This window comes from Psammomys obesus, unplaced genomic scaffold, assembly GCF_907164565.1.
Source record: "Psammomys obesus unplaced genomic scaffold, mPsaObe1.curated_primary_1811, whole genome shotgun sequence".
NCBI lineage: Eukaryota > Metazoa > Chordata > Mammalia > Rodentia > Muridae > Psammomys > Psammomys obesus.
This window is the reverse complement of record NW_026596109.1, coordinates 17,461,045-17,487,555: the sequence shown is the minus strand read 5'-3', so window position 1 is coordinate 17,487,555 and position 26,511 is coordinate 17,461,045. Positions and strand designations below refer to the sequence as shown.

General features: G+C 39.6%; 1 protein-coding gene across 7 annotated transcripts in view; it reads right to left on the bottom strand.

Annotated features, from left to right (window-relative positions):
• Ccdc85a (coiled-coil domain containing 85A) overlaps positions 1 to 26,511 on the bottom strand; it is a 211,538-nt gene that overhangs the window by 42,598 nt on the left and 142,429 nt on the right. For all 7 annotated transcript variants that reach the window (XM_055628832.1, XM_055628831.1, XM_055628830.1 and 4 more), the window contains exon 3: positions 15,797 to 15,873. In XM_055628832.1, the coding sequence (XP_055484807.1) occupies positions 15,797 to 15,873 (77 nt within the window). The remainder of the gene's footprint in view (positions 1 to 15,796; positions 15,874 to 26,511) is intronic.

Below are 26,511 nucleotides of genomic sequence, written 5' to 3'. Positions count from 1 at the left end.
TCTTTCAAAGGCATTCAAGAATAGCCAGGACACAAAATTATTATACTCAATCACTCACTAAAATACAGTAAAATTGCTCAATGTAAGGTAACTGTGTAACCAACGTAAGATAACTGTGAGTATAATGAAATGTCACAGCAAATATCAAAGTTGATGGACCAGAAACTAGGCCCAGATTAGCTAGGTCTCCTGGCTAGCTCCAAGCTCCCCAATGGCAGCACCTTGCTCAGATGGGGCTAGTAGTGCTGTTTTCATAGAGACTTTGCTTCCAGAGAAACAAGACATGTTTCATACAAAACAAAAGTGTGAGCAAGTGGAAAGATATTAGACTGGTGCTAACAAAAATTTTGGGGGCGTAACTTGCTTCTTCCTATTAGTAGACTCTTCCCCCACAAAATGGACATAATTTTGAAAGCTAAGGTCAGAACTGAAATTATCAAGATGGACTCTAGAGTGGGACTGCAGCTGATAGAGTAAAGTGGTCAGTGCTTGAGATAGAATCCCTCAGAACAGAATTCGTGTCTCTACTCTCCATCCTTTACACCAGCTCCAAGAAAAGGCAGATCTAGCTTAAATGATTGCAGATTCTTAATATATATACATTATGTATGATATACAAAACCCTGGTCCTCTAGCCTATCACATGTTGAAAAAATAAAGGAATTGGGTACTGTCCTTTAAATGATCTAGAATATATCTGCTGGCCCTAAAAAGTATGTTTTTGAACACAGACTTAATACCCACTAGAACTGATGCCTCAAAAATGCAAAACAAAACTGTATCTAAAAGAAAAAAATTTCCAGGCACTGTAATAAGGTACTACAGTAATATAATAATAGAGAACTTTCCAAAATAATTAAATTCTTTGAGTTTAGAAGGATAGAAACATTGGTAGCCATAAATATTCAACCTGAACTAACTTGGCTAAAGGGAAAACTATCTTACGATATTCCCATGTCTGGGTGTGATGAACATCGTCAGGACCACAGTTATGAGCAGGATCCGTGTTTTAGTAGTAATACTTGAACGCAGCAGTCTTTCCACGTGTTCCTTATCTAACATTGCCACATTCAAGGCTCTGAAAGCTAAGCAGACCTCGCTTCCCTATTCAACAGAATTCTTTGCAAGGAAAACTTATTCCTGTGAGGTCACTTGGGCCACTGGAGACCAACCCCAAACAGACATCTCTAAAGACCTCTTCAGCTGGCTAAGAACTTGGGCTGGCACTTACTAACAAAAGTACATGAGTTTTGTAGGCATTAAAATAGGATTGGGTAGGAAAAAGAGGGAGTAGATAGTGAATGGGACTCCCAAAGAAAATTAACACACTTTTAAGGACAAAGTTTCCAAATACCTCTTTGTTTAAAACCCTTTTTACAAAGGCACCATTGAAATCGTAACTGGAGCCTCTGTCTGCTTTTGGCACTTGGTACTGGTGAGGCATCCCAAATGAGAACAACTCAGAACTCACCCCAACTCCACCCCCGGCACACACATTAACTTTGAACAAAGTTACTAGATTATTGCATGATTATTTCTGTTTTGAACTTGGGATATTTCTCTAGTTATGAATATTAGATTTCTTTGCTTAATAAATAAATGTTTAAATGAGAATAATTTTTTTCTCTTCAACATGGAGACACACCTAGAGTGGGAGCAGAAACAGCTGATATGCCTTGGCTATGACAAAGTCTCTTTTGTCAGAGCCAGCAAATATGCCAGTCCAAAATGTCTCCCATCTGGTTTTAAATTTATTAGTTATTTGTTATCTGTCAAAAACTAGAACTCTTGTTTTGAACATTATGTGTGGCAAATAAGAGACAACAAGGGTAATAGAAAGGTCAAATGAAATTCCTTTATTTGCTTCATTACATTTAAGCCAGATATACATTTTTTTCTGTAAACTGCATATTTTCCTTCAAATATTTCTCCGGCAAATAATAACTCCATAAATAGAACTAGCAAAAATCATTAGGCAATGGTTTTTAGCAGACTATGTTAATGTTAGCTATTTTCTTTTTTTATTTTATTTCTCCCTTTTAAAAAATAATAAATGTAAAGTTGTACTTATGCCACTAGGTTCTATGATAGAAGGGTGTTTTGGTTTGGTTTGGTTTGGTTTGGTTTTTGTTTTGTTTGTTTTTATACATGGATATGGCCTTATTCATAAGGCTTCAGTGAACAGTTCTCACTGGAAGGCAATAGCAATGAAATTTCCACAATTGCTATCTACTCTTTTGAGTTGATAACTTAAATTTCAAATACACAGAAATTCTGAGAGAGGGTTTCAGCTCTCTTGTTATGACAAACAACTGAGATGAGTCAATTTTGATGATAGTCTATGCAGTTAGGAGGAATTAAGTTCTCACAGAAGAATCAAGCTAGGTAGACAAGGAATGTGTTCCAAGTTAGCATGGTGCTCTTAGCTGCTAATTATTCCCTCCCACCTATGTTGCTTAGAACCCTGAGGTGCAGAGTGAACTTATAGATCCTAATTCAGAACCCAGGTAAGACTAAAGGGCTTTCTTCAGCTCAAAGGATGCTGCAGCATTTGAAAGCACCATGGAAATGAATCCTTGTCGCAAGTAAGTGAAAGCACAGTCAGGTTCTGGGCTGGTTGGAGCAAAGTCTAGAGACCCACACAACTACACTTAAGACACCAGTGGACACCTGTACACTTGAGAGGGGAACAGCCTGCAGGTAGGCTCACAGACAGTCATGGCCGAGCACTGCTTCCATCTGGAACCCTATTTGCTTAGCTAAGCAGAGACTCTCGAGTAGTAAAGCAGTTCCACCATGCTGCCATTCACCTAATATGCTCACTCCATCCTAATTCTCAAAGCACCTTTGATCAATGGAATATGCCAACATGGGCTCAGTGATGGTCAATAAAAAAGCCCGAGTACCATTAACTCTTTAGTTTGTGAAAACTACACTGATTGGTGTCCCACAGTGCACCTCCTACAGGTTTTCTCATTCTCTCTACGTGGCTCACACAGTCTACAGAAAGACCCCAGACACTGCTGCTAGCTGCTGTTTCCAATGCGTTGGTCGATGACACGAATTCACTAAATTAGATCTCTTTTGAAAATGTTCTTGTCCTCTGTACTCCCTTCTTTATAAATGTCACAGTGCAGATGACTTTGATTTATATGCAGTTTCTCTTCTGTTTTTCTCCTCAATCTGCCAACACCATAGAAAATAAAACAAAGCTAGTGTATGATATCCTGTGTCTTTGACATCTCTTTTTTTATAGTAATTTGTCTTATCTGACAATGGAATGCTAACAATTCATAGTACATTTAAAAATAAATACTACCTATAAAGTAAGGATAGATAAAGCTTATCCCTTATCGTTTTTCTGTTTGCATTCTATTTCATCATAATTTGTAAAATTCCCTTTATCAAATGTCACATCTCTTTTTATGACATGCAATATTGCAAGTATTTTTATACATATAGAGGAAAGGCCTGAAATTGAGGTGATATATTCATCATTTTGGGCTGTTTTTATTTTTGCAATGTTTATTTTTATTTCTGTGTGTGTGTGTGCACACATGTGTATATTCTGTGTAAGCATGCTAGTGTGTGTGCAGGTGTTCACAGAAGCTAGAAGGTATCATACCCTCTGAAGATAGAATTATGGATGGTTGTAAGCCATCTGAGGTGGGCACTGAGAGTTTTACTGGGTGAGCGGCAAGGCAAGTATTCTTAACCACCAAGGCATCACTCCAGCTCCTGTGTTTCTATTAAAGGGAATTTAGGAGTGTCTCCAGGTCTATGAGCCAGGTAAGGGTAGACATAATCTCAGATCGAGCTCTCACAGATCCCTATCCAGTGTCCTTTCTAGCATGCCACAAAGCCCTTTAATCATTTTATTACTCTGAGTCCAAAGCCATCAATTAAAGCTTTTTAAATATGACTCAATTATACTTTTTTTCCACCAGGCAATAGCAGTGTTTAAGTATAACTTAAATTCTCAAATCACTTAAACAGTTATATACATTAACTGTTAAAGATCATAATTTGACTATATTATGTTTCTTGAGCATGATATGGTTAAATTCAGATAACATAGATGTCGCCTATTTGCATTCGTGTTTCTCTGTCTTGCATGGAAAGGACATAAAGGTGATTACCAATCATTAAGTGGCAACAATCTTGATTTTCAATGTTATATTTCATGAGTTATATTTACTTTGCTTAAGCAAGGAGTTATATGGAAACACAAGACTTCATGAAAAAGGCTTGGATAATTATAGGAAACATCAGAACCAGAAGGAGGAAGACAGTGTGATGTGGAGACCTCTATCTCTGCTACAGAGGAAGTAACCTACATCTAGAAATGGAGATCCGATGAGACTGAGCTTAATCCAGAGACACACAGCCCATTAGAGAGTCTCCAGAAAGCCAGTGTTTCTTAAAGGGTTGCTGTTTTGATATTCACATCCCAATCCTATTCACTTTGAATTAACAGAATTCCAAAATCCAACTATGACATGCACTTTCAAGAGCTAACTACATCTTGGCATGGATCAGCTTTCTAAGGTTGTCTCTTAAGAACAAGACAATCTCATTAGAGTACAATCTGCCTTAGCATTTTGAGAACTCTTTATGTTGTCTTGAACTTCTTCCCCTATAAATTTCACTCATTGACATTTCCCCTGGTAAGCATTAGTTTAAGTCTCCGTTCATTTAGGTTTCTTAGCATGACATCCGCCACCCCAACAATTTGCTTTCTGTATTAACATAAGCCTCCGTTCCAATGTTCCCACACTGCTGTAGTTCCCTTTTTTCCTTTGAGGTTCTACTAAACGATGCATAGATTTTTCTTCTTGTTAATCATAGGAATTATCCACTCTTCCCCCCCCCCAACTATGATTCCAAAAGTAGTCAGCCTTTAAGGGATCACCGAATTTCCCTATCCATTATATCCAGCCTCTACCCATGTGTGTTTCATATTGGAACCAATATTCATAAGAAAGAAAGAATTTTATACTAATTACTCTATGTGATACCAGCACAGAAACTTCCAAACAGCAGCTAAAGAACATTATTACTTGCTGTAAATACCTCAGAAACCTTACACTGTGACTCTCTCTCTCTCTCTCTCTCTCTCTCTGTGTGTGTGTGTGTGTGTGTGTGTGTGTGTGTGTGAAAGTTACTGACAACCCCCTCAGACTCGTTTCTACCTTAAAGGAGGCTGTACGTACAGCCCTCCCTACAAGATGCCAAAAATATTGGCGAATCATAGTCAGAAAATGTGACAAGGAAAAAGAGACAAAAACAACATATAATAATTTCTACTACAGAAAAGGGAAAGGGCCTAGGGTCTGCATTTGTCAGAGAATCCTGCCATCTCTGCCTGTGCACTGGGATGCGGATATTTGCACATAGCAGGAGCAGTTCTGAGATGTGAAGCTGGACTGATACTGTGTTGCCATGGAAGTGAGGCACAGTTTCCTTAGCTCCTGTGTACCCTTCTTAGCACTTCTAGCAATAGTGACAGGTTCTTTTCTTTTGCTCAGAAACTGATTTGTAAACAACCCTTATTCCTTTTCAAGGCTCTAAAAGAGCCTTGTGAAGCCACACTGTGACCAAATGACGTGAAGGGCAAGTTTTCATTCCCAGCTCGAAAATAAGCTACTTCTGTGTTCACTAAGACACCAAAAATAGCCCTGCTCACTGAGAAGGGCCCACGTGGTGGAGCTCCCAGAGCCAGTGTGTCAGGAAGGTCTGCTGAAGCCCAGCACAGAGGTGGCCAAGAATATCAGGCAGTTCTGGGTGCTTGTGTTGGTGCTGGAACCCGTTTCTGAGAGGTGGAAGAGCTGGTGAGACACAGAGCACACAGCGTGTTTGCCAAGCAGATGCTGGTGCCAGAGATTTCATCAAAGGGAACAGATTTTTCAGTGAGATTTGTAACAAATGCACTTGCCTGGCTTTGGACTTACAGCAAACTGCTTCATTTTTAGCACTCACTGTGATGCAAAATTCAGTAAACACAGACTATGTAGGGATGCTTATTTAAAAAATGATAGTTTACCTCAGAGTTATATATGAATAGCAACTGAAATCCTCAAAGGGCAACACCCCACTCTACAGTGAGTACATCATCAGCTAAGTACATCAGCCATTTAGTTGAGTAGAATTCTTCACTGCAGAGCAACATACAAACAGGTAAAATGGCATTAACAAACCCCGTGATCATCAAGCAAACAATGATGAAATGAGCAGAGTGGTTGAAAAGAGGCTTGGATTTTGACCTAAACAATTATATTTCAAATTTCAATTTAAGCAGCAGTACTGTAGCCCTCTGCTCACCCAGCCTCGAGACCTGAAAGCCTTTCTGGCCACAGTTTTAGGAATGAATTTTCTATGCAGATTTGAGATTGCATAAAACAACTTTATGATTCTCAAGTAGTCTGAAGATGTTTCAGGGAGAAAAAAAATGTCATAAAATGCAGGATTTCTCTTATTTGTGATGGGTACTATTGCATTCAACAACAACAAAAAAGCAAACATTTTTCTTAAAACAAGAATGGATGAGACATTAAGAATAAAGAAAAATTTGATTTAATAACATTATTACACTGATTTATATTAAATGTATGAGCTAATTATCAGATCAACCTACATCTTTCTTGACCTTAGACCCTTTAAAAACTAGCTGTCTGTCCAAGACAATATCCCTAATCTCTAATAACTTGATATTCTTTTACTTATAATATGAGTTGTCTCACAGGATATGTAAGTTTCTATTCAGTTCTGAAAATCTATGGCTCTATATCCAGAAAAGAAACCTGTATTTATATGTGAGTTTATATTAAAACAGATGTAACACTTTTCATTTTGATACAAAATTCCTTAAACAACAATAACTTGATACCATGCTGGGTCTACTGTTTAGATAATTTATGTTAGTTACTGTGGATGCTCCTACTTTTTTGGTTAGCTAACAAAATTATGGAGATATCAGCTGCATTCATTTAAAGACCATGCGATCTTCACCAGTGGTTTATATCACCTCAAACATGCATGCAGTGAATTGGGAGGGGAATCTGAACAGTTTTAGCATTACAGGCATTGCTACAGATGATACAGAATCTTTCGGGATATTTCTTAAATGCACTCTTAATAAAACTGCTCACATTACTGTTCATTTTAGTTCTTAAGTTCAAGTAGTTTTTGCTGTTATGTGCCAGCCTTTTCAAAAGACAACTTTTAGCAATAATATTTCATTTTCTTAGTATAGTAAAACCATTGTTCCTTTGGATATCACTGAAAACATGATATAAACCCACAAACATGATTTAAAGGGTTGCTCCATAAATCTGGCAAGGCTCTCTTGTGACCATTGTGGTTCTTGCCTTCGCTGGACATAAGTCCAGTGCACAGCAGATGTGGTGTTTCCATCACCACTTCCTATAGAAAACTCTCCATCACCAGGTAGAAGTGATTCCATTATGTCCAGCTTCTTGCAACTGTTCTATTTAGTCAACTCTTTATTTGTAAGTGTTGCAGCTCAGATTAAAAACTATCTAGTCAGTTTGGAGTCAAGAAATACTCCAAAAATACATAAAAAATATTTGCTGGGAGGGAAGAACCCAGAAGGGTGGCTGCCTCTGCCAAGGTGAGGAGCACTGAGGAGGTGAGGAGAACTGAGTAGAAGATGGAGTTTATACAGAGTTCTTTGGGGGAAGAGTTTTCCAGGGTAGAGATTTCCAGTTTGGGGACTGGTGAAACTTCAAGTCCTGTGCTTGGACGTTTTACTCTGCTGGGTAAGGGCTGGGTCTGGCTGTTGGGGCATTTAGAATGTTCTGTGTGTGGAACTTGTTGAATGGAGGTCCTCAGGGAAGGGTTCTGGCCACTTGTGTGCCTTGAGGGCTTACATCCCCCCATTTGTTTATTACTGATAAACAATCAGGGGTTGGGAAAGGAGAGCAACAGCATCATCAGACTACTTCCCGCTGAATGGGTGCATCAAAACCTTTTGGGCAAACTTGGCCTTCACCGAGATGGTGTAATTGGGAATAGCCAGCCTCTGGCTCTGTAACTAGGGACTGGTAATCCTGTAATAGAAAGTGTCTAAACATCTGGTTAGAAATCTTTTGGATCTATTGTTGAAAAAATCTAGACAAGAAGTTGCTTTATAAGGCAGGGTGCAACTAGTAGAATTAAGAAAAGGAGGAAAAGGAGGCTTAAGAAAAGTAGTATCCAATTCCATACTGGACTGTCAATGATCCACTAATGGCTGGTGGCATCAAGGTGTTTCTTACATTTCTTACATTTTGGAAATCTGTCTAGAATTAGCAGATCTTGACTTTCACTACACATGTTTGGTTAACACAGAAGCAACATTCCTCCTTGAGGAAGAGACAGAGACCACCTTCCTCTGTTGTTAGTAAATTCTTTCTAATTTTGTAGCACCATAGCAGCCAGTGACTCTATTTGGCCCTGGAGGATAAGGATGGTCTGAGTCATCTGAGGGAGAACGTGGACGAAAACTGAAGGTAAATAGCTATAGGAAAGTAGTGAGTCCCAGAGCTCCAGTGGCAATGCCAGCAGTTAGTAGTCGAGGGATCCAGGGTGCCCATACAGCATGTCCCTGAGGAGTTCAAACACGCTGCTCTATTGCAGAGAGAGCTAGGAAAGAGATAAGGGGTGGTAGTGGTATTTCGTTCAGAGCAGCTAATGAGAAGTAGGGAGAAATAGTCTAGTATTCTAATGGGTGAGGCTACAAATGATGGTCATGAGTGCTGTGGGGACACACACACATGGAGCACTCTCCAAAGCAGCCAGGCAGAATGTTATTCAGCAGCAAATATGTAATTATGATAACCCATATTTGTCTCATGGTATTCGAAGGACTAATGTTGGTACCCTTTTAAGTTTCTGGCCACTTTTTATAGTAATCTTCATTTTGGTGATAGAGAAAATAGGCATGGGTGAAGGGAGTTGTGGGGGACTGAATCAGCCTTTGACAGACTCTTGTAGAACAATTTCTTGACCTTATTAGGACAAGAAGTTGGTTAGAGGAAGAGGTCTCTTGGACTTTCAACACCAATATGTAAGAGCTGCCATGACCAAGTATACATAGGAAGAAATAGAAGAGGAAAGAGCAAGCTTAGATAACAAATCAGCGACTTGAGTCAGTTTGCAATGTTGAGATGTGGACATGGCTGAAAGGGAAGTATGGCATCCTCTACCAATGCTACCTGAAGAGAGAGCTTGGGAAGAGGGTAGTGTCTGGAGAGCCTGGTATGTTAGGAGGTGGGACAAGAAGTGAGGAGAAAAGACAGTAATGTGTGACCTGAAGATTAACTTCTTTGATTCACATATAAGAAGTTCTCATGTGGTCAGAGGCACATTCTTGTATATAAATGCATGGGGGCACAGTTTTACTATCCTATCAAACAAGCATTAATTTTAAATCCTATTTTTCATAAACTGAATCTAGTGACTAGGAAGCCCAGACATAAATTCTGAGCTCTGGCAATCAAAGTGGTGGCAAAGAAAGCAAAAAACAGAACCAATAAACACGGAACACAGAAAGCCCACACACTCAAAGACTAGTCAGAAACAAAACACACCCTCGTCACCATCACATGTCTACCAACTGAACCTGACCCATTTCCACCTTGGCTCCTAAGTTTGACACAAGTAGCCATGTCAGCAAACACAGATTCATCTGCACACAGACAAACGGAACTTTCCAAACAACCAGGAGCAGGTGAGGGGGCAACAGCTTGCTTTTGCCCAGGATGGGACTGAAAGGATTTCGTAGTTGGATGATGAGAAAATGATTCTGTTTGGCTACAGAAAGGTTTTGGGTAACTTATACTATGGGATGTACCTGGAAGGCTAGAAAGGGGACAGGTATGTCAGACTGTGCCATTTGGATGAGGAATAGAAGAAAGAGGAGGAGAAGGGGAAGAGAGAGGGCAAAGAGGAGGAAGGAGGAAGAGGGTCATGGTCAGCAATCTGGTGCCAAGCAAATGGGGAAGCAAAAGAAATAGAAGCTTCAACTTTGGCTATGAGGTCCCTTCCAAGCGAGGGGATGGGACAGGCTGATAACACTAGGAAGGAATAGGTAAGGGCATCCCTAAAGACACAGTTAAGTGGTAGGGTTTTGTGAGACTGGCAATAGATGAACAGGAAGAAGAGATGGGCCCCTAAAACTATGTCAGGACTGAGTAGGAGTCTCCAGTATACAGAAGAGATAGATTGCCCTGATACTGTCATGTCTACAGGTGGTTTCCTGTTGGAGATGGTGGTAGTTGGGTGAAGGGAGCCTCGCTTGGTCCCCTCAGTTACCCATGGCCAGTAGGAAGTTGACTGGACAGCAATCTGGGCTTGATTTCTTCATACCACAAGGGACATGGGGGCAATCAACACCCCAATGCCCTTCTTGATGGCACCTGGCACATGGTCTGGGTGGTTTATGAGGGTTCAGACAGGCCAGGGCCCAGTAACTCTCTTGACTGCTTTTAAAACAAAATCCAGAGGTTCTCAGGCTTTGGGAGCCTGGGCAGTTGTTATGGACAGTCAAAAGGTCTTCATTAGCATCCAATGTTTTTGTTTTCTGCTTTTTTATTTCTCCCACAATACACCTTAAAGGTCACTGCTAAGATTTCTGCCTGTTGAGTCAGGGGTCCTTTCTCTAGAAGTTTAAGTTTTGTCCTAACATCAGGAAAATTCTGGAAAATGTGGGTCATAAGGAGTTATTTTCCATCTGGAGACTTGAGATCCAGACTGGTATATTGTAAGAGGGCCCTTGTACAGCAGTCTAGGAATTGAGACAGGTTTTTGCGTTCCTCCTGGGTAATCTCTTGAATTTTTTCATAATGAAAAAGAAGGCAAGTTATGAATTGATCCCTAGCAAGAATAATCCCTGAGGTATTGTAATTCCATTCAGGGTCCTGGTCAGGGACTGCTTCAGCTCTGGCTGGGTGAGTGGCATTAGCTTGTTAGATTTCATCTGCATGTGCCCTAGCTAAGTCCCAGAATTACCTGTACAGCTCAGGGAGAAGACTGCTGTGGAGAATCACATAACTGTCACGGCAGGTGAGGTTGTAAGGTTGGTTAAATACACTGGGATTCTTTAATAAAGGTGGAAGAATTAACAGTGTAGGGCCCAAATCATTTTTTTCAGAGCGTTTGCTTGATGAAAAAGGGGACTATACTAAGCTGTACATCCTGACAATCTCCAGCAAAGGGAGAATCACAACCAGTTTTGGTAAAGGAAGGAAAAGGGAGTCCCATAGAGGAGCGGGAGTAAGTGGCAGGAGGCCTAATGTGGTCTGGAAGTGAACACATGAAAGGGTTGATTTGGGCTGCCTATCACTGAGGAGGGAAAAGGAGAGACCTAAGAGGCTGGAGAGAGAGAGAAAAGGGGCTGTGGATTGAAGCTGATAAGGGCAGATCCTTTGCATGATTGAAAACATCTATTTTGAGCTTCACAGCTAGGAGAAGTTGTTTTTTCATAGTTGGCTTATACCATGTGGTTACTTTCAATCAAGATGGGAGTGAATTCACATGGCAAATCCATCCTTTCCAACCCTTGCAAATATGGCTGTCAGCCACGTGGCTGCCTCCATCCTCATGGGAAGACAGCAGCTAAGACGGCAGCAACCCACCTGTTTCCTTTAGCTAAGTAACAGTTTTTAACTATCAACCACAGCGTTATGACTTTAAGTTAATCCTTACGTTACATGCTTTACAGGTTTTTAATCATGCACAATGAGCGTATAAATCTTGAGGTAAGATTTATACCCTAACAAAAGTTTTAAAGAGTTAAACCAAAACCAAAAGACTATGATATGAGATGAGTAGCAACAGTCCCCACTGTGAATATTCTGTCTATTTTGTTTTTTCTCTTCTTTCTTTGTCACAAAGTCAGGTGGCTCAGCTGATATGGGACACAGATTTAGAGGAAACCTTTAAACAAATATAGTTGGGTCTGGCAGGAAGGCAGCCATACTCCAACTCCACAGCCAGCTTTTAATTGAAGTGCAACAGCATAAAACAACAGTCTAATGCTGCTCATAACTGGAAGACACCTGAATCCCTGTAAAACTGAACCCAGGAAGCTGAGAATAAAGAAGGTTTAGAGATACAAAGTTTCTGAGCTCTGGCTATAGACAGAGGACTCTGCAGGAGGGAATTGATCATGCACCAGCCAGCAAAGAGTGTGTGGATACCCTGCTGGGGCTTAAGGAAACTGCAGGATTGAAGCTCCAAGGGTGGGGCCATGTGGTCAGGTGAACAGGTCCAGCCAGAACCTTAAAGACTGTATCTGGGGGTACCTCCACCTCTCAGAGTATCAGAGTTGTGCTAGATGCTCAACAGTCACTTCTTGAGTCTCAGGGAAAGGTTTACATTAACCCAAGAGGAAACATAAGTAACCACCAAAGGTGAGTTTATTGTGGACTGGAGATGAGGCATAGCGTCCTAGCGCAGCATAGACCCTGAGAGGAAACACAGCACCAGAAGAGCCTATCTGAGTTACACAACCAATATGTGTGTTACAGCTCAGATGGACAGGTATCCTGGAAGCCAAGGAAAACCACAAAGTCACACTGCACAAAAAGCCTCACACCAGGGATTTCTTGGGAGAAAGAACCCAGAACGGTGGGTGTCTCTGCTTGGATGGGAAGTAGCAGAGAACTGAACATAAGATGGAATTTATATAGGGTTCCACTGGGAGCAGAGCTTTCCAGAGTTGAGATTTTCAGGATGGAGGTTGGTGGGATTTCAAGTCTTGAGTTTGGCCTTTTAACTCTGTAGGGTGGGCACTGTAGGTTGGCCTTTAGGGCAACTAGAGTGTTCTTTGAGTGGAACCTGTGGATTGGAGGTTCTCATGGGAGAGCCCAGCCACTCATGTGCCTCAAGAGGCTTATATTATTGTGGGACATGATAACTTTAGCTGTATGAAATGGACTCGCCCCCAAAATTGTAACAGGCAGAACTTTGTTGCTAACAAATGAATAGATCAACTTTTACAGTTGGGACTGTGCTTGTTATCAACTGTTTTATATAGAAAACAAGTATAGATGTTTTAAAGGGGGATTTTGTCTTCACTAACTGCCATACATAATAAAGCTAAACTCTGAATGATCAGCAATGCATCTGACTATAGCCTCAAAGGAACCCGACACACTTAAGATTCCAATTAGCAACTACATTCTTATTTCCATTTATCCAAAGACAAATGGGCACTCAAATAAATTTAGGAATACAAGCTACCTTCTAATCAAGGCACAATAAGAAATCTCTTATGTTTGAAAAGCAAATTTGTGAATAGTGAAGCTAATTTATGCAGGATTGTCCACATGTAGCCCTAGACTGACTTGCACACCAGCTAACATCGAGCAAGTACAAAGCATTTCTGCAGGGCAAGGTCACCAGGCATTATTTGCAATAGTACCCAGACATCTAAAAACAAGTCACACATGCCTTTGTGCCTTGCCATGCAGCCCAAGACTCAACCTTTTCAGAGAACACCTTTACAGAACTCACAGTACTCTGAGATCAATTTACAGTGTTCCATGTTAAGGACTCATGTGTGTGTGTGTGTGTGTGTGTGTGTGTGTGTGTGTGTGTGCGCTTACAGGGACTGCTGCAATCAGCAGTTCTGTCATGTAACTGCCATAGCTATAAGTGTAAGTGATACTCAAAAGTTAAAAACTTCAAGTGTTGTTTGTACACTGAGATCCATCGTGTTTTTGGCATACATTTGAGATAATGTATTTTGCTTTAACGTGATATGTAAATATGTTTAATTAAATCTAAAAGATTTTTTATCTTTTAGAATTTGATGAGATATAAATGACTTTCTTTTGTTTATAATGGTACATATAATAAATACATTGCTCATATTAACATCTTAGGTCAAATGAAACATAATCTTCCCTATGTATTTTTAGGGAGAAAAAACAAAACGAAGACTTTTATTGATAGCAAAATCTCAATGTATTTAAAGCATATAACTGGGCACTTTGTTCAACGCTTTAACATGAGGGATTATGTAATATCTCCTTACTTTAATATGCAACCCTATGTATTTAAGTATTCACACACTCTAGATATACTCAAGGATGCTTCTGTTTTCCCCCAAGAGTTATAACTTTATTTTTACAGTAGTAAAAACATTTTATTGCATTATTTATTTACTTGTTTATTTATTGTGTGCATGTCTGAGCATGTGGGTGCCTGCCACTGTATGTATAGGGTCATAGGACAGGAAGAAGTAGGTTTTCTCCTCTCACCGTGTGAGAGCTCGAGAATCAAAAGGGGGCCTTTCACCCGGCACCATGTGCCATTACCTACATCCTGCCTCTCCAGACCCACATTAAAATCATATGCTACCACCACCAACAAAACAATCATCGTTTTCTCTTCAGTAGTACTTCATTTCTAACAAGACGGCACACACTGTACACACTAGCATTTCAGTGTTTGAGATGCGGCCCAGTTCCTAATGAAAGGGAAACACAAGTATATTATTGTTTTACATTCTTTTTTTTTTTTTTTTTCAAATTTACAGTGCTTGAGATACGGCAAGCATAAGAGCCTTGCTTTTAAATTTTCTTTATGAAATGGTAGAAGTCCATTCTTTTCAATCAAGGATTCTCATACAGTCATAGTAAAAATTCAATGTAAAAGGAAATATACTTGAAAAGGGGGGAGGGGTAAAAAAGATAAAAGAAAATACATCAGTGTCTTATTTTACAGCATGAACAGTCTTTTCTGATACCGTGAATTTGAACATACGTGGAGTTTGAGAATAAGGAGAAGTTCCACTTCATTAATCCCATGATTTCTAGAAATAAGTTGGCCAATGAAGAAGGCAGAAAAGCCTTCTCATATGTAGGCAGTAGGGCCCAAACCATTATATCTGAGCAAAAATGGCTTAAAAGCAAAACCAGATGACTAGACTCAAAATGTTTTTCCAAAGTTTCTGCTTCAGTTTTAAACATCTTGTCTTTGAATGGAATATTTGTCATTTTTATTTAAAATATTGCTTACTCATTACCTGAAGCATAATTTTCCCTTAGTCACTTACAAAATGAAAATGGCTGCAGCACGTGGAAGGAATTCATGGATACACTGCTTAGAAATCTCTTATTAGATGTTAAAACCATCACTGCCTTCTTCTCAGACAGGAGACTACTCTAGAACCTGTGGATTTGCTGAATTTCTTAATAAAATCTTTTCTGAAAACCACCACCTCACAAAATCAGCCCCATTTTTACCAACTTGACAGCTACAGAAACAATTTTATGAGTAAAACATACGGCAAGTCATTTAATATCCCAGAAACGAATACAACCTTCCCTCACCAGGGGTAGGTAATGGAATCCCAAGTATAATCTGCTAATCACCGCCATCACTTTGTTGCACTAGAAGAGTTCAACTTTATCAGAGAGTTTCAGAAAGCACTAGTTAATTAAAGTATGAACTTCTAAACTACAGCTTTACTCAGCTCATAAATCAGTAAAGTTTCAACTTAAATGGTTCCCTTTCCTTTATCCACACGCACGATGCAATGAGTGTTTTCTCTTCCTCATTTTAAATTATGTCACATTCTTATTGATATTCATATCCTTCAGTGCCTCACTCAGAAATCAGGATGATGGCCACCATGGAACAGCCCGGCAGTCTACGTGATGAATGGCTATTTACAACATGATTTCTATCATTTAAAGGAGAACATGTAACTGAGACTTTAAATTTCAAACAAAAGGCTACAGCTCAGATGGCACTGGCTAGCTATGAGCTTCTGGAAGTCACCCACCTGGGGCAGCATGCGATTTTCTTCCTCCAGCTGTCTGACTCTGGCCTCCAGCTGCCTAACATAGGACAAGGTTGATTCTAAAATTAAAAAGAAAGAGCTTATATTATCCACAAGGTCTTGATTTGTTTACTGTCAAGGATATCGTTGACTTGGTTTATTAAACAGGAATAAGTGACTACTTAGTGTGTTCTTTAAAAAAGATTTCTTTAAAAACATATTTCCAGAGAAACCATCCACACTATGCAGTTTTGAGCATTGTACACTTTTATTATTATTAAAGAATTTGTAAATGCGGAGCTAAGGCTTTCTCACACAAGTTGGGCCTTAGAATTTTATGAATTTCTTTTCACATTTTTTTAACTTGTTCCATATACCAGACATTTTGTGATGTGATCTATAAACAAAATCAAATACAAGGTCTTATTAACCTTTTTAACTGAATGAATGTAAAATACAGAGTTCTTTGCACTTTCCCAACAAACATTTGAAGTTTTAGAAGCAACATTTATTCTTCGCACTAATCTACAGAAATTAACCGTGATTTAGAGAATGACCATATAAGGTCTAAATATTATACTAGGACTGGACTTTTCCTTAGATTTTGGCTGAGTCTAAGGGCCCAAGATTTGTTTGTTTGTCTGTTTTGTGTCTTTTCCCTCCAACCTCTAAGGAACTAAAAGCAGCAGAACTGTGACCAATACCTGTTTTAACTTTTCAGAAGCTCAGACAATGAGCACTCAGAAGTGTTACACTCCACTTCTGTTCATACACAAACTCTGCATTTTGCAATAGAGTTTTGCTCTGGAAAGAGAGTGAATGATGGCGTCTCCTCAGTAAAAAGGCAATATCCAAGTGTCCCAGACAGCAGTGCCGTGGCATGTCCAGCGTTACCCAAGAACAGCCCCATCCTGGTGGAGTGAAGGCACATGGCAGAGCAGTCCTGCCAGCACATTCCCCATATCCAGTTAGCACTAAACCAGAAGACAGTCCCCGGGGCTTCTGGATCTGGGGTCGCAGGAATACATAAAAAGAGCAAAGGACGAAATTGAAGCATATTTAACAGCAAGTGAAGCTGATATTTTACATGATATACCAGTCTTTAATTCATAAATAAAACAAGATCATCTTGTTTTAAACATAGCACGTCCAGGCTCACAAAGCTCTACGGAGAGACTACTTTCAATTATATTAACATATACACAAACCGACCTCACACTTTTCGCGCAAGCCGACGAAACACAGGGGAAATTGAAGATGCTTGCTAGAAAAAGGCTTTCCTCAAGACTTAATGGAATGTCAAAGCTTTGCTTTGTGGACTTTTCCCGAGAAGGCAGGAGAGTACACTGCATAGCGCAATGGCGGGGTTACAGATCTTATGAGTTGGCCTTACTCTGTGGGTCAAGACACAGGGAGGAGTGTCTGAATCACAGTCCTGCAAAACCAGCTTTCCTCTCTAGAAAGACCAACCGCCTGCTAAGATCCTTCAAAGCCAAGAGCTGATCAGTCACATTGTGCTTAAGCCATAGAAAACTAGATTATCTTCTCCATTTTCACGATACACAGCTTAGACTTTTTTTGCCCTCGTACTGCACTATCTTTGAGGCTACGAAGCTTAAAATAGTGGAGAAGAGTCCATGACGACGGATTCTAGTGAGAATGGAAAATGCTCCTGGAAGGAATCTGTTTTAAACCAATGACTATCTGTAGTCACTCTAGTCTATTTATCCTTTGTTGTTGTTTTGTTTTTTGAAATGTTTTTTCGTATAATATACTCTGATCATAGTTTCTTCCCCCGCCAATCCCTCCCAGATCCTCACTATGTTCCAATCTTCCCTCCTCCATGCCTTTTCTTTTTCTCTCTCTCTTGAGAAAAGAAACACGGTTTCACTAAGTCTCCACTTCAACCTGGATAGCATCATATATATTAATGTATGATTGTTTGTTTAAAAGCTGTGGAGAATTAAAAAACCGAGTCTGAAAACCAACTTTTAATTCCTATTTGGTGAGTTATGATAGAGCTAGTCTGAATCTTTTCTAACGTACACATTGCAAATGCAGGCTCAGGTATGAAGAAAAGAAAGTACTTTTTTTCAATATACTACTTATGTTTGTTTTAAATACTTTAGAGTTATATGTACACTTTACCTGGAATTGAATGCAAAATGTCAGAGTTAAATGAAATTTTTTTTCTTTCTTTAAATTTATTTATTCACTTTACACCCTGATTGCAGCCGCTTCCTCTTCTCCCAGCCCTTGCATACCCTTCCCCCATTCTCTCCTCTCCTCCTCGGAGAAAGGGGAGGGCTCCCATGGGTACCTGTCACATTAAGTTGCTGCAGAATTAGTCATATCCTCTCTCACTGAGGCAAGACAAGGCAGCCCAGTTGGGGAATGAGATCCAAAGGGAGGCCTCAGAGTCAGAGAGGGCCTCCACTTCAGTTGTTGGGTGATTCACAGGAAAATAAGAATACTAACTCACCCACAAAAGCTTTAACCCAAAATTTGTCCTGTGGACAAGATGTGTAGGGACAAATACAGAGCAAAGATTGAGGGAATGGCTAGCCAAAGACTGGCCCCACTTGAGACCAATCCCATGGGAGAGAATCAATCCCTGACACTATTAACGTTATTCTGTTATGTTTATAGACAGGAGCCTAGCATAACTCCACTGAGAGGCTTCACCCAGAAGCTGATGGAAGTAGATGGAGAGACCCAGAGCCAAACATTAGACAGAGCTCGGGGAGTCCTATGGCAAAATTGGGGAATAATTGAGGAAGCTGGAGGAGTCAAGGACTCTACAAGAAGACCTACAGAGTCAACTAACCTGGCCCGTGGAGGCTCACAGAGACTGAACCACCAACCAACAAGCATGCATTGAATGGTCCTAGACCCTCTCTCCGCACATATGTAGCAGATGAAAAAAAGTCCTTTTAAACAGATAAAATGTGTTTCATAAGTCGTGTTACAATGAAGGCAAAGAGAAGTTTTCAGTTCATCTCTTCAATAAGAAATTTTCACGTGATTGCTTTGTGTTGGTCACTGGTCAAGGAAGGAGTCTAAGTCATTAGAGGCTCTTCAGAATAATGTCTTTCATATTACAAGCTGCTGTAACTTCTTAGTCCAAGAAGAAGCACTTAACCTTCTCATATAATTCTCCTTCACAACTAATAGCCGTCTCACATGGAAAAAAAAATCTAGGGTTGTTGAAAATATAATGATATCGGACTAAATAATGTTTATTATTCACCCTATAATTATTAGAGTGCTATTATTTAACCAGATATCAGAATTAATAAGACACAGACACCTGTTAGATTTTATAATTACCTTATAAATCTTGGGCTGGGCAGATATTTCCATCAATGCTATCTCAATAAGCTCACCATCCACCTCCCAGCCCTATGGGAGGGCTGGGAATCCTATGCCATCTGCCTTCACCATTCCTATCTGAGCTATCTTCCATCTACAATCTTATAAACCTTGCTTATATTTTTCATCTTGGTGTTTCTTTTCATGCCATTATTAGAGTCCTTCCTCCTGGCCCTTGTGGTTTCTTCTCCATTCTAACCCATCATGGAATCCTCCTCTCTTATTTCTTTCTGTCTGTCTGACCTTTCTACTGTCCACAAAGTCTGGGAACCTTAGCCATGCCTACCCCATTCTGCTGTGCCTAGGTTTTAGGCCTTTTAATCAACCAATCAGGAATAATGTCTTAGGCAGGTTTACACAACAAGGATAGGTATATCCAGGAAGTAACCAGATCTTGAGGGCCAGTAATTAGCATTGAAATACAAGCATCAGACCAACTCCCAAAATTTCTAGGAAAAACAGGGACAGAATCTAATCTTATGTAAAAATGGAGTACTCATGCTGTCAGTGATGTCCTTCTGTTAAAGGAAGGAACTGATTACATCAGTCCATAGTAAAAAGTGAATAAGCATAGTTGTCTGAATTATTTATCACCTCAACATTATTGGTTGGTTTCTATACAAAGAGCCATTGAAAATAAGTATATAAGCTCCAACTATGACATCAAATAAAAAAATCAGTATGTGTCTTGTAAATCCCTTAAAATTCTAAGGCTTTTTTGTTTCTGAATTATACGCCATCCAAGCTTGACTAGTGGTAAGTAACCAATATGGGATAAATAATATATGAACTATTTTTTTAAAAATAAAAACAATAAGATAAAAAAATAAGAAAATCCATGGCTTTAAAAATCCCACCATAAGCTACATCCTGGTCTCAAATGACTATAAATTAACTGAAAGAATCATTTGTAGGGTAAGAAAAAAAATGAAGTCCATGTCAGAATTTGCTCTCTTTGTCTACTCTGACTCTTCACCCTACCACCTTTTCCTTTGCCCCATTTTCAATGCTAACAATTATGAAATAAATTGGTCTCACTCTTCACAAGGAACATGAAAAACCTAAGAGAACTAGTTGACAAACATGAACATTTTTCTAACAGAAAGTGGTCACTACAAAATAGCATTACAATTCAAACTGCTTGTTACTTTATTCCCGTGACTAAAAGTCTCACAAGACTGGGATATTAAAGTTTGTTTGTTTTATGAAACTGTTTGTTTCTCAGTTTCTCTCTTAACCCAACTATCACATAAATAATCGAGACAAGTTTCACAGCACAAAAACCCAAGCAGTTTTAACTCTATTCTTAATCCTCTAAGCTAATTTGTCTTCCTTCCAGCAGGCATCCCAAAGATACTTGCACTTTGTGGCTTTCCTTGCTGAGCTTTCCCTACTGGTCCCTCCTGGACATATGCCTATGGCGGAATCTCCTACTTCTTCCCCAATTCCTCCTCCCCTGGCTGGTAGGTAATCCAACCCTATTCTCTCCCCTGCTTAGTGATTGGCAATAAGCTGCTTTATTGGCATATCAGGGGACAATTGAGGAGTAGTGTTCACAAAACATTGAGATAGGAGATTTTCAGAAAAAAAAAAAAAAAAAAAAGAGTACAACCAGATATGGGGATACAGAAATCAACATTTGAGTTACGCAATAACTGTATGCCTACCCTGAGATTCCAGTATGTTATTTTAGCATTTACAATGAAGTTCCAAAAGATCAAAAGACACAAGTTACTACAGTGTGTGTGTTTGAGAGAAAGACAGAGAGAGGGGAGAAGAGATGGAGAGAGAGGGAGAGGATGCATGTGTGTGTTATAAGTAAAGAGGGACCCTATCTCTGAGAAATCTCCAACTATCTGGGAAGAAAAACAAGTCCAAACTAAGTGGTAATTAAAAAAAAAAAAAAAAAACCTCAGTACAAAGACACCGGAATATAGCAATCATGTTGGCTTCATTCTTCAAAAAGAGAGGCTAGACCTTAAGGATGGATGAATAGAACTGTGATAGGCCGAAGCACATGTGGAGCCACAGCAAGATAGGTGGCCAAGTAAGACCATGTGATCCTATTACAGACAGAATGACAGCACAGAAGAGGACCAATTGGTAATTACAAGACTGTCTACAGTTTCAAGCCCGGAGAAACAGCTTCAACCACACAACACACAACAGTTTGCTTTTAACTGTTCTGAAGATTCTTATTTTTCTTTTCATTCTGAGATGTTTATGGTCAGCTGGACACTTGAAGAGCTAGGCAAAGCAAACAAAATTGATTTCATACTCTAAGGACATGCTAAAGATGCTCATGCAGAAGCCATTTCTCTCCAAGTACCTCACTTCTTTTTGAGTTTTCATATAAGAGTTCATAGCACTAATCTTGAGTGTCAGAAATATATGCAAACTGAGTGTGTTGTCCCACACCTGTGATCACAGCTCTCCAGAGAGTGCTGCAATTTCTAGGTCACCCTGAGCTACAGCAAGTACCAAGCCATCAGAGAAATGGAAGACTCTCACTCTCAAAAACAAACTCCACCAGAATCAAACAACTGAAAACACAGAAAGAAACATACGTAAGAATCCACCAAATGTATATATGTATATCTATTCATTTTGTTAAGATTTTTTAAGTTACGTGTACAAGTGTTTTGCCTGCATGTATTACCTGTGCACCAAATGTGCACAGTACCTATGAAGGCAAAAAGAGGGCATCAAATTATCTGGAACTGGAGTTACAGATGGTTGTGAGCAGCTATGTGGGTTCTGGAAATTGAATCTGGGTCTTCTGCAAGAGTAGCCAGTGCTCTTAATCACAGAGCCCTAGGTTCTGTTTATTCTAAGTGCTTCCGATGTGTAGGTGGAATGAATACTGCTTTTTCTAATCCATGCATTCCCGCAACTTCCAGGAGAATTTTCAGATGAAAGACCTACACTGCAGAACTTATGCAACACTGTACAATTAGTACATTTTTTTGTTCGTTTCATTATACAAAGTAACCCCACCTCGGACCTTATCATCATGCACTTTTGTCAATCTTTTACAGGGATAACTAAATACTACTCCCCCCTTTTTACCTTGATTAAAAATATCGCTGAGGTACCTACTTTCTAAGAATCTGTAACCTTGACATAATTTTTACCTGCCTGAAACATATTCAATCATATAAAGAATTGTCAAGTTCCTCTGAAGCTTGAAAACACTCTGAAGAAAACTCAAAACCATATCTACATCCCTGGTTTCTGAAGCAGTTGCTTTTGCCCCTAAGAAAACACATCCCTGAAATCACATAAGAATTATTCTGTTGTAGATACTTTGTCATTGAAATGAAAACTGTGATCTGCCCAACTTCTGAGTGACTTGATCACACAAAATACTGTCACATTTTTAAATAAAATCTGACTGGAGATCAAACACAGCCCAGAGCATTTGAGAGATGAAAAGAAGGTAGAAGCAACATGGAAGACTGGGCTGGCCACAGATTTATATACTACATTGCTTCTCAGGAAGGGAGAAAGAAATGAAGGGAAAGACCCTCTGGTCAAATGCTTATTTTCTCCAAACCTCAGGCTCAAATTTACTTGTTACTTGAGAGGTGGTGCTTTGGTCTTAAAGAGCTTATGGGGTCCCTAAAGAATCCCCCTTGTGGGTGGGTTTTATGCCCCTGTAACAAGGAGATGTGTCTGTGAAGCCCACTTACTCGGCTCTCTTGTCCGTTAGCCAGGGATGAGCAGCAAGTAGGCCCTAACTACGTATAGGTCCCTTCACCTTAGTCTCTAGAACTGTAAACCAGTAAATTAGATCTACTCGTCATAAACTAGGCAGTCTTTGGTGCTCTGTTAGAGCAACACAGACCAAACTACTAAGCGTCTCAGCAAGAGTCTAGCAGCCACGTGACTTCCAGTCAGTAGAGTGAACCCTGAGACCCTAAAACAGTTTGTCTGAGTTCCATGTTAATGCCACTAGTGACAGGCTTTTACATACACCTAAAGAAATTACTTCAGAATAGACAAAAGGTGTTTCTTTCCTCCTTGGGAAGCAAAGGTTAGGCTTCTACTTAGATTTTATATTAGCTAGAGAAGTATACATGATTAAAATTTTCACTATAATTTTAATGCGCTTCTCAGTTTTAAAAATTCTTGTAAGAATTGGCCTTTTTAGCCTTTCCTGGATAGATTGCTCAGACAATTCTACTGAAAGATAGTCTTGAGGATAGTAAAAGAAATACCCCCCCCCAAATGGAACTTCAATTCCTCTAAATAAGTGGAAAGTAGAATTGGACTTTCCCATTTCTCATATCAAGCTAATTCTACTCAGAGCCCTGCCAGCTGGACAGAGAGTCCAGGGACTTACTTTCTGAGCAAACCAGTTTAATCAGTCACTGGCCTAGAGTTCTGCTAACTGTTAAATCTACTCTAGCCAGAAGTACTCTCCTCATTCTACTGTCTAGTCAAATGTTTATCAGAGATTAGAGCAACCTTTGTACGCGTGTAGAGCACCCTGTCTTGGGCGTTCAGCGGTAGCTCCAGGAGATGAGCAAACACTCCATGAGTGGTCCAGGGATGGGTCCTCTGCAGGTCAGTGTTTCTAATTTATACTTGCCCCATTCTGTTAGCTTTCTCCTCGCTTGCCAAACAATTATGCACTGGATGCCTGGTGATCCACTCACACTGCTGCTTTCACCATCTGACCAAGGGTTCCCCGGCCCCGGCACTGACATGCCGCTCCCTGAAGGGGAAAGCACACCTGTACACCATGGCTCGCTCCAACAGTGACAGGTGTCTTTATCCAGTAGTTTCTGTCTGCTGTATGTAAAATGTTCTCCTGGGTACCAGAGATTTAACGGCAAGCAGAAATGTTAAAATCTGACTGTTCATGGAATAAACAGTCCAAACACACGAGGTGGTCTATGAGGGTGGAATGTGAAAATAAAATAAAAAAAAAAAAAACAAAACAACAAAAAAGCTGAGTAGGCAAAGGTCTTGCAGAGTGTTCTGGGCAGAAGGGAAGGCAGCCTGCAGAGCCTGGCTTAGTCATGAGTCAGGAAGAGAAAGCAGCTTGAGACAGGGCTGTTTATTCTGTCACCTTCCCACAGTGCTCAAGCTCTTAAAACCTTGTGGAAACTACCTAAACTATTTTCCTTTTGACAAAAGCCTTAACATTATTCATGGTTCTTCTCTCACATACTCTATTTGTCTTCCATAGAAACTGTTGACTCTATCTTCAGAATATGTATTCTTTCAGACTCTCTTTACAGGTTTGCTTCCCTATTTCCATTCTTGCCCTTCCTGCTCCAGGTCAACACTTACTCTCAATCTATTTGGAACCCAGAGGATTTTCTGAAGTGTTCATTCTGATCACATTCTTCTAACACTATAGTCCTACACTGCAGTCCTAACCACAGCTGTAACCCTATAGTCTTAACAATAAAGCCCTAACCCTAGAATCCTAACCTGTAGTCCTAACCCGATAATATTAATCCTATAGTTTGAACCATATAGTCCTAACCCTATATTTATTTCCTATAGTCCTAACCCTATAGTCTTAACCCTGTTTTATGCCTGTTTGTTAAAATCCTGCATCATCTCCTATCATGTAAAGTGATTTGTTCATAGGCTTACTTCATAAGACCTATCTTTCACAGAAAAAAACACACACAACAAAACAAATAAAAAAAACACCTCTATATGGAAGGCTGTTTTCTGCTATGTTGAGCGCATTGTACAAATATCTAGACTAGTGTCTGGAACAATGAAATTCTATAGAATAGACAAATCAACCATGTGCACCCTGGAAACAATTAAGTCATACAGGGCTACAATCTTGACTATTTCATGTAAGACAGGATTTGTACTTAAATGTACCCTAGTATCAAGTCTGTTTTTCTGCTTAAGAGTTACTCTTTAGAAATATAAAGACATATAATTAAAACACAAAATTCCACTGAGAAAACAAAATACAACACCAACAACCAACAATATGATGACCACAAGCAACTAACACAGACATTTCAATAGTAACTTTAAATCTCAGTGACCTCAATTCTTCAATCAAAAGACACAGGTTAATTGATCTGAGTAGATCAAGAAACAAACCTATTTATCTAATGTCTACAAGAAACACACTTCAGTTTAACTATAAGGTACCACCTTAGAGTAAAAGGATGGACAAAAGTGATATAGTCAATTGGACTAGAATATTAAACTTTAGATGGAAATGTATGGCAGTTTCTTAAAATATTGGTCACATCCAACCATTTGTAAATAATTTTATTAAGAAATTTTGCAGTGTCTTCTCATTGTGTTAAAAAGATGCTTGTATGTGTGTATAAGAAAATGTGCTATGGTCTAAATGATTATGTCTTCACACATATTCTTTTTTTAAAGATATGAATCTTTTTATTTTGCTATAAATGTTTTCTTCCAGTCATGTGATTTTATAAGCCTTCAATTTAATTTTAAACTCAATTAACCAGCTATGTGGAGCTTCTTTGAATAGATCTATTACCATTTCTAAAGCCATAGAACTTTTTTTGGTACTTTCAAAAATTTAAATTTGTTTTTATTCCCAAAATTTATTCATTATATTTCCCAACTGAGGCCCTCTCCCTCAGCTTCTCCCAGTCCATCCTTCCTCCCTCTTCCCCCGATCCCCTTCCTCTAGTCCACTGAAAGGGGGAGTTTTCTTTCTCTGCCATCTGCCCATAGCTTATCACGTCTCATCAGGACTGCCTGGATCCTTTTCTTCTGTGATCTGGCAAGACTGCATAACCAGGGGCAAGTGATCAAAGAACAGGCAATCAAGTTCATGACAGAGGCAGCCCCTGATCCCTTTATTTGGGAAACCACATGGAGAATGAGCTGCCAATTGGCTACATTTGAGCAGGGGGTCTAGGCCCTCTCCATGCCTGGTCCTTGGTTGGTGCATCAGTCTCTGAAGGAACCCCTGGGACCCTCAATGGAGGAATGGATGCAGAAATTGTGGCACATTCACACAATGGAATACTACTTGCTATTTTTTTTTTTTTAAAAAAGGCAATAATGAATTTGCAGGCAAATGGATGGAACTAGAAAAGATCACCCTGAGTATGGTAACCCAGATACAGAAAGACACACACGGTATTTACTCACATATAAGTGGACATTAAACATATAATACAGGATAGCCATACTAAAATCTATGGACCTAAAGAAGATAAACACTAAGGAGGACCCTAGGGAGGATGCTTAAATCTCACTCAGAATGGCAAATAGGATAAACACTGGAATTGGTGGATGAGAGGGAACAGGATGGGAGCCTACTATAGAGGATCCTCTGAAAGACTCCACCCAACAGGGGATAGAAGCATATGCTG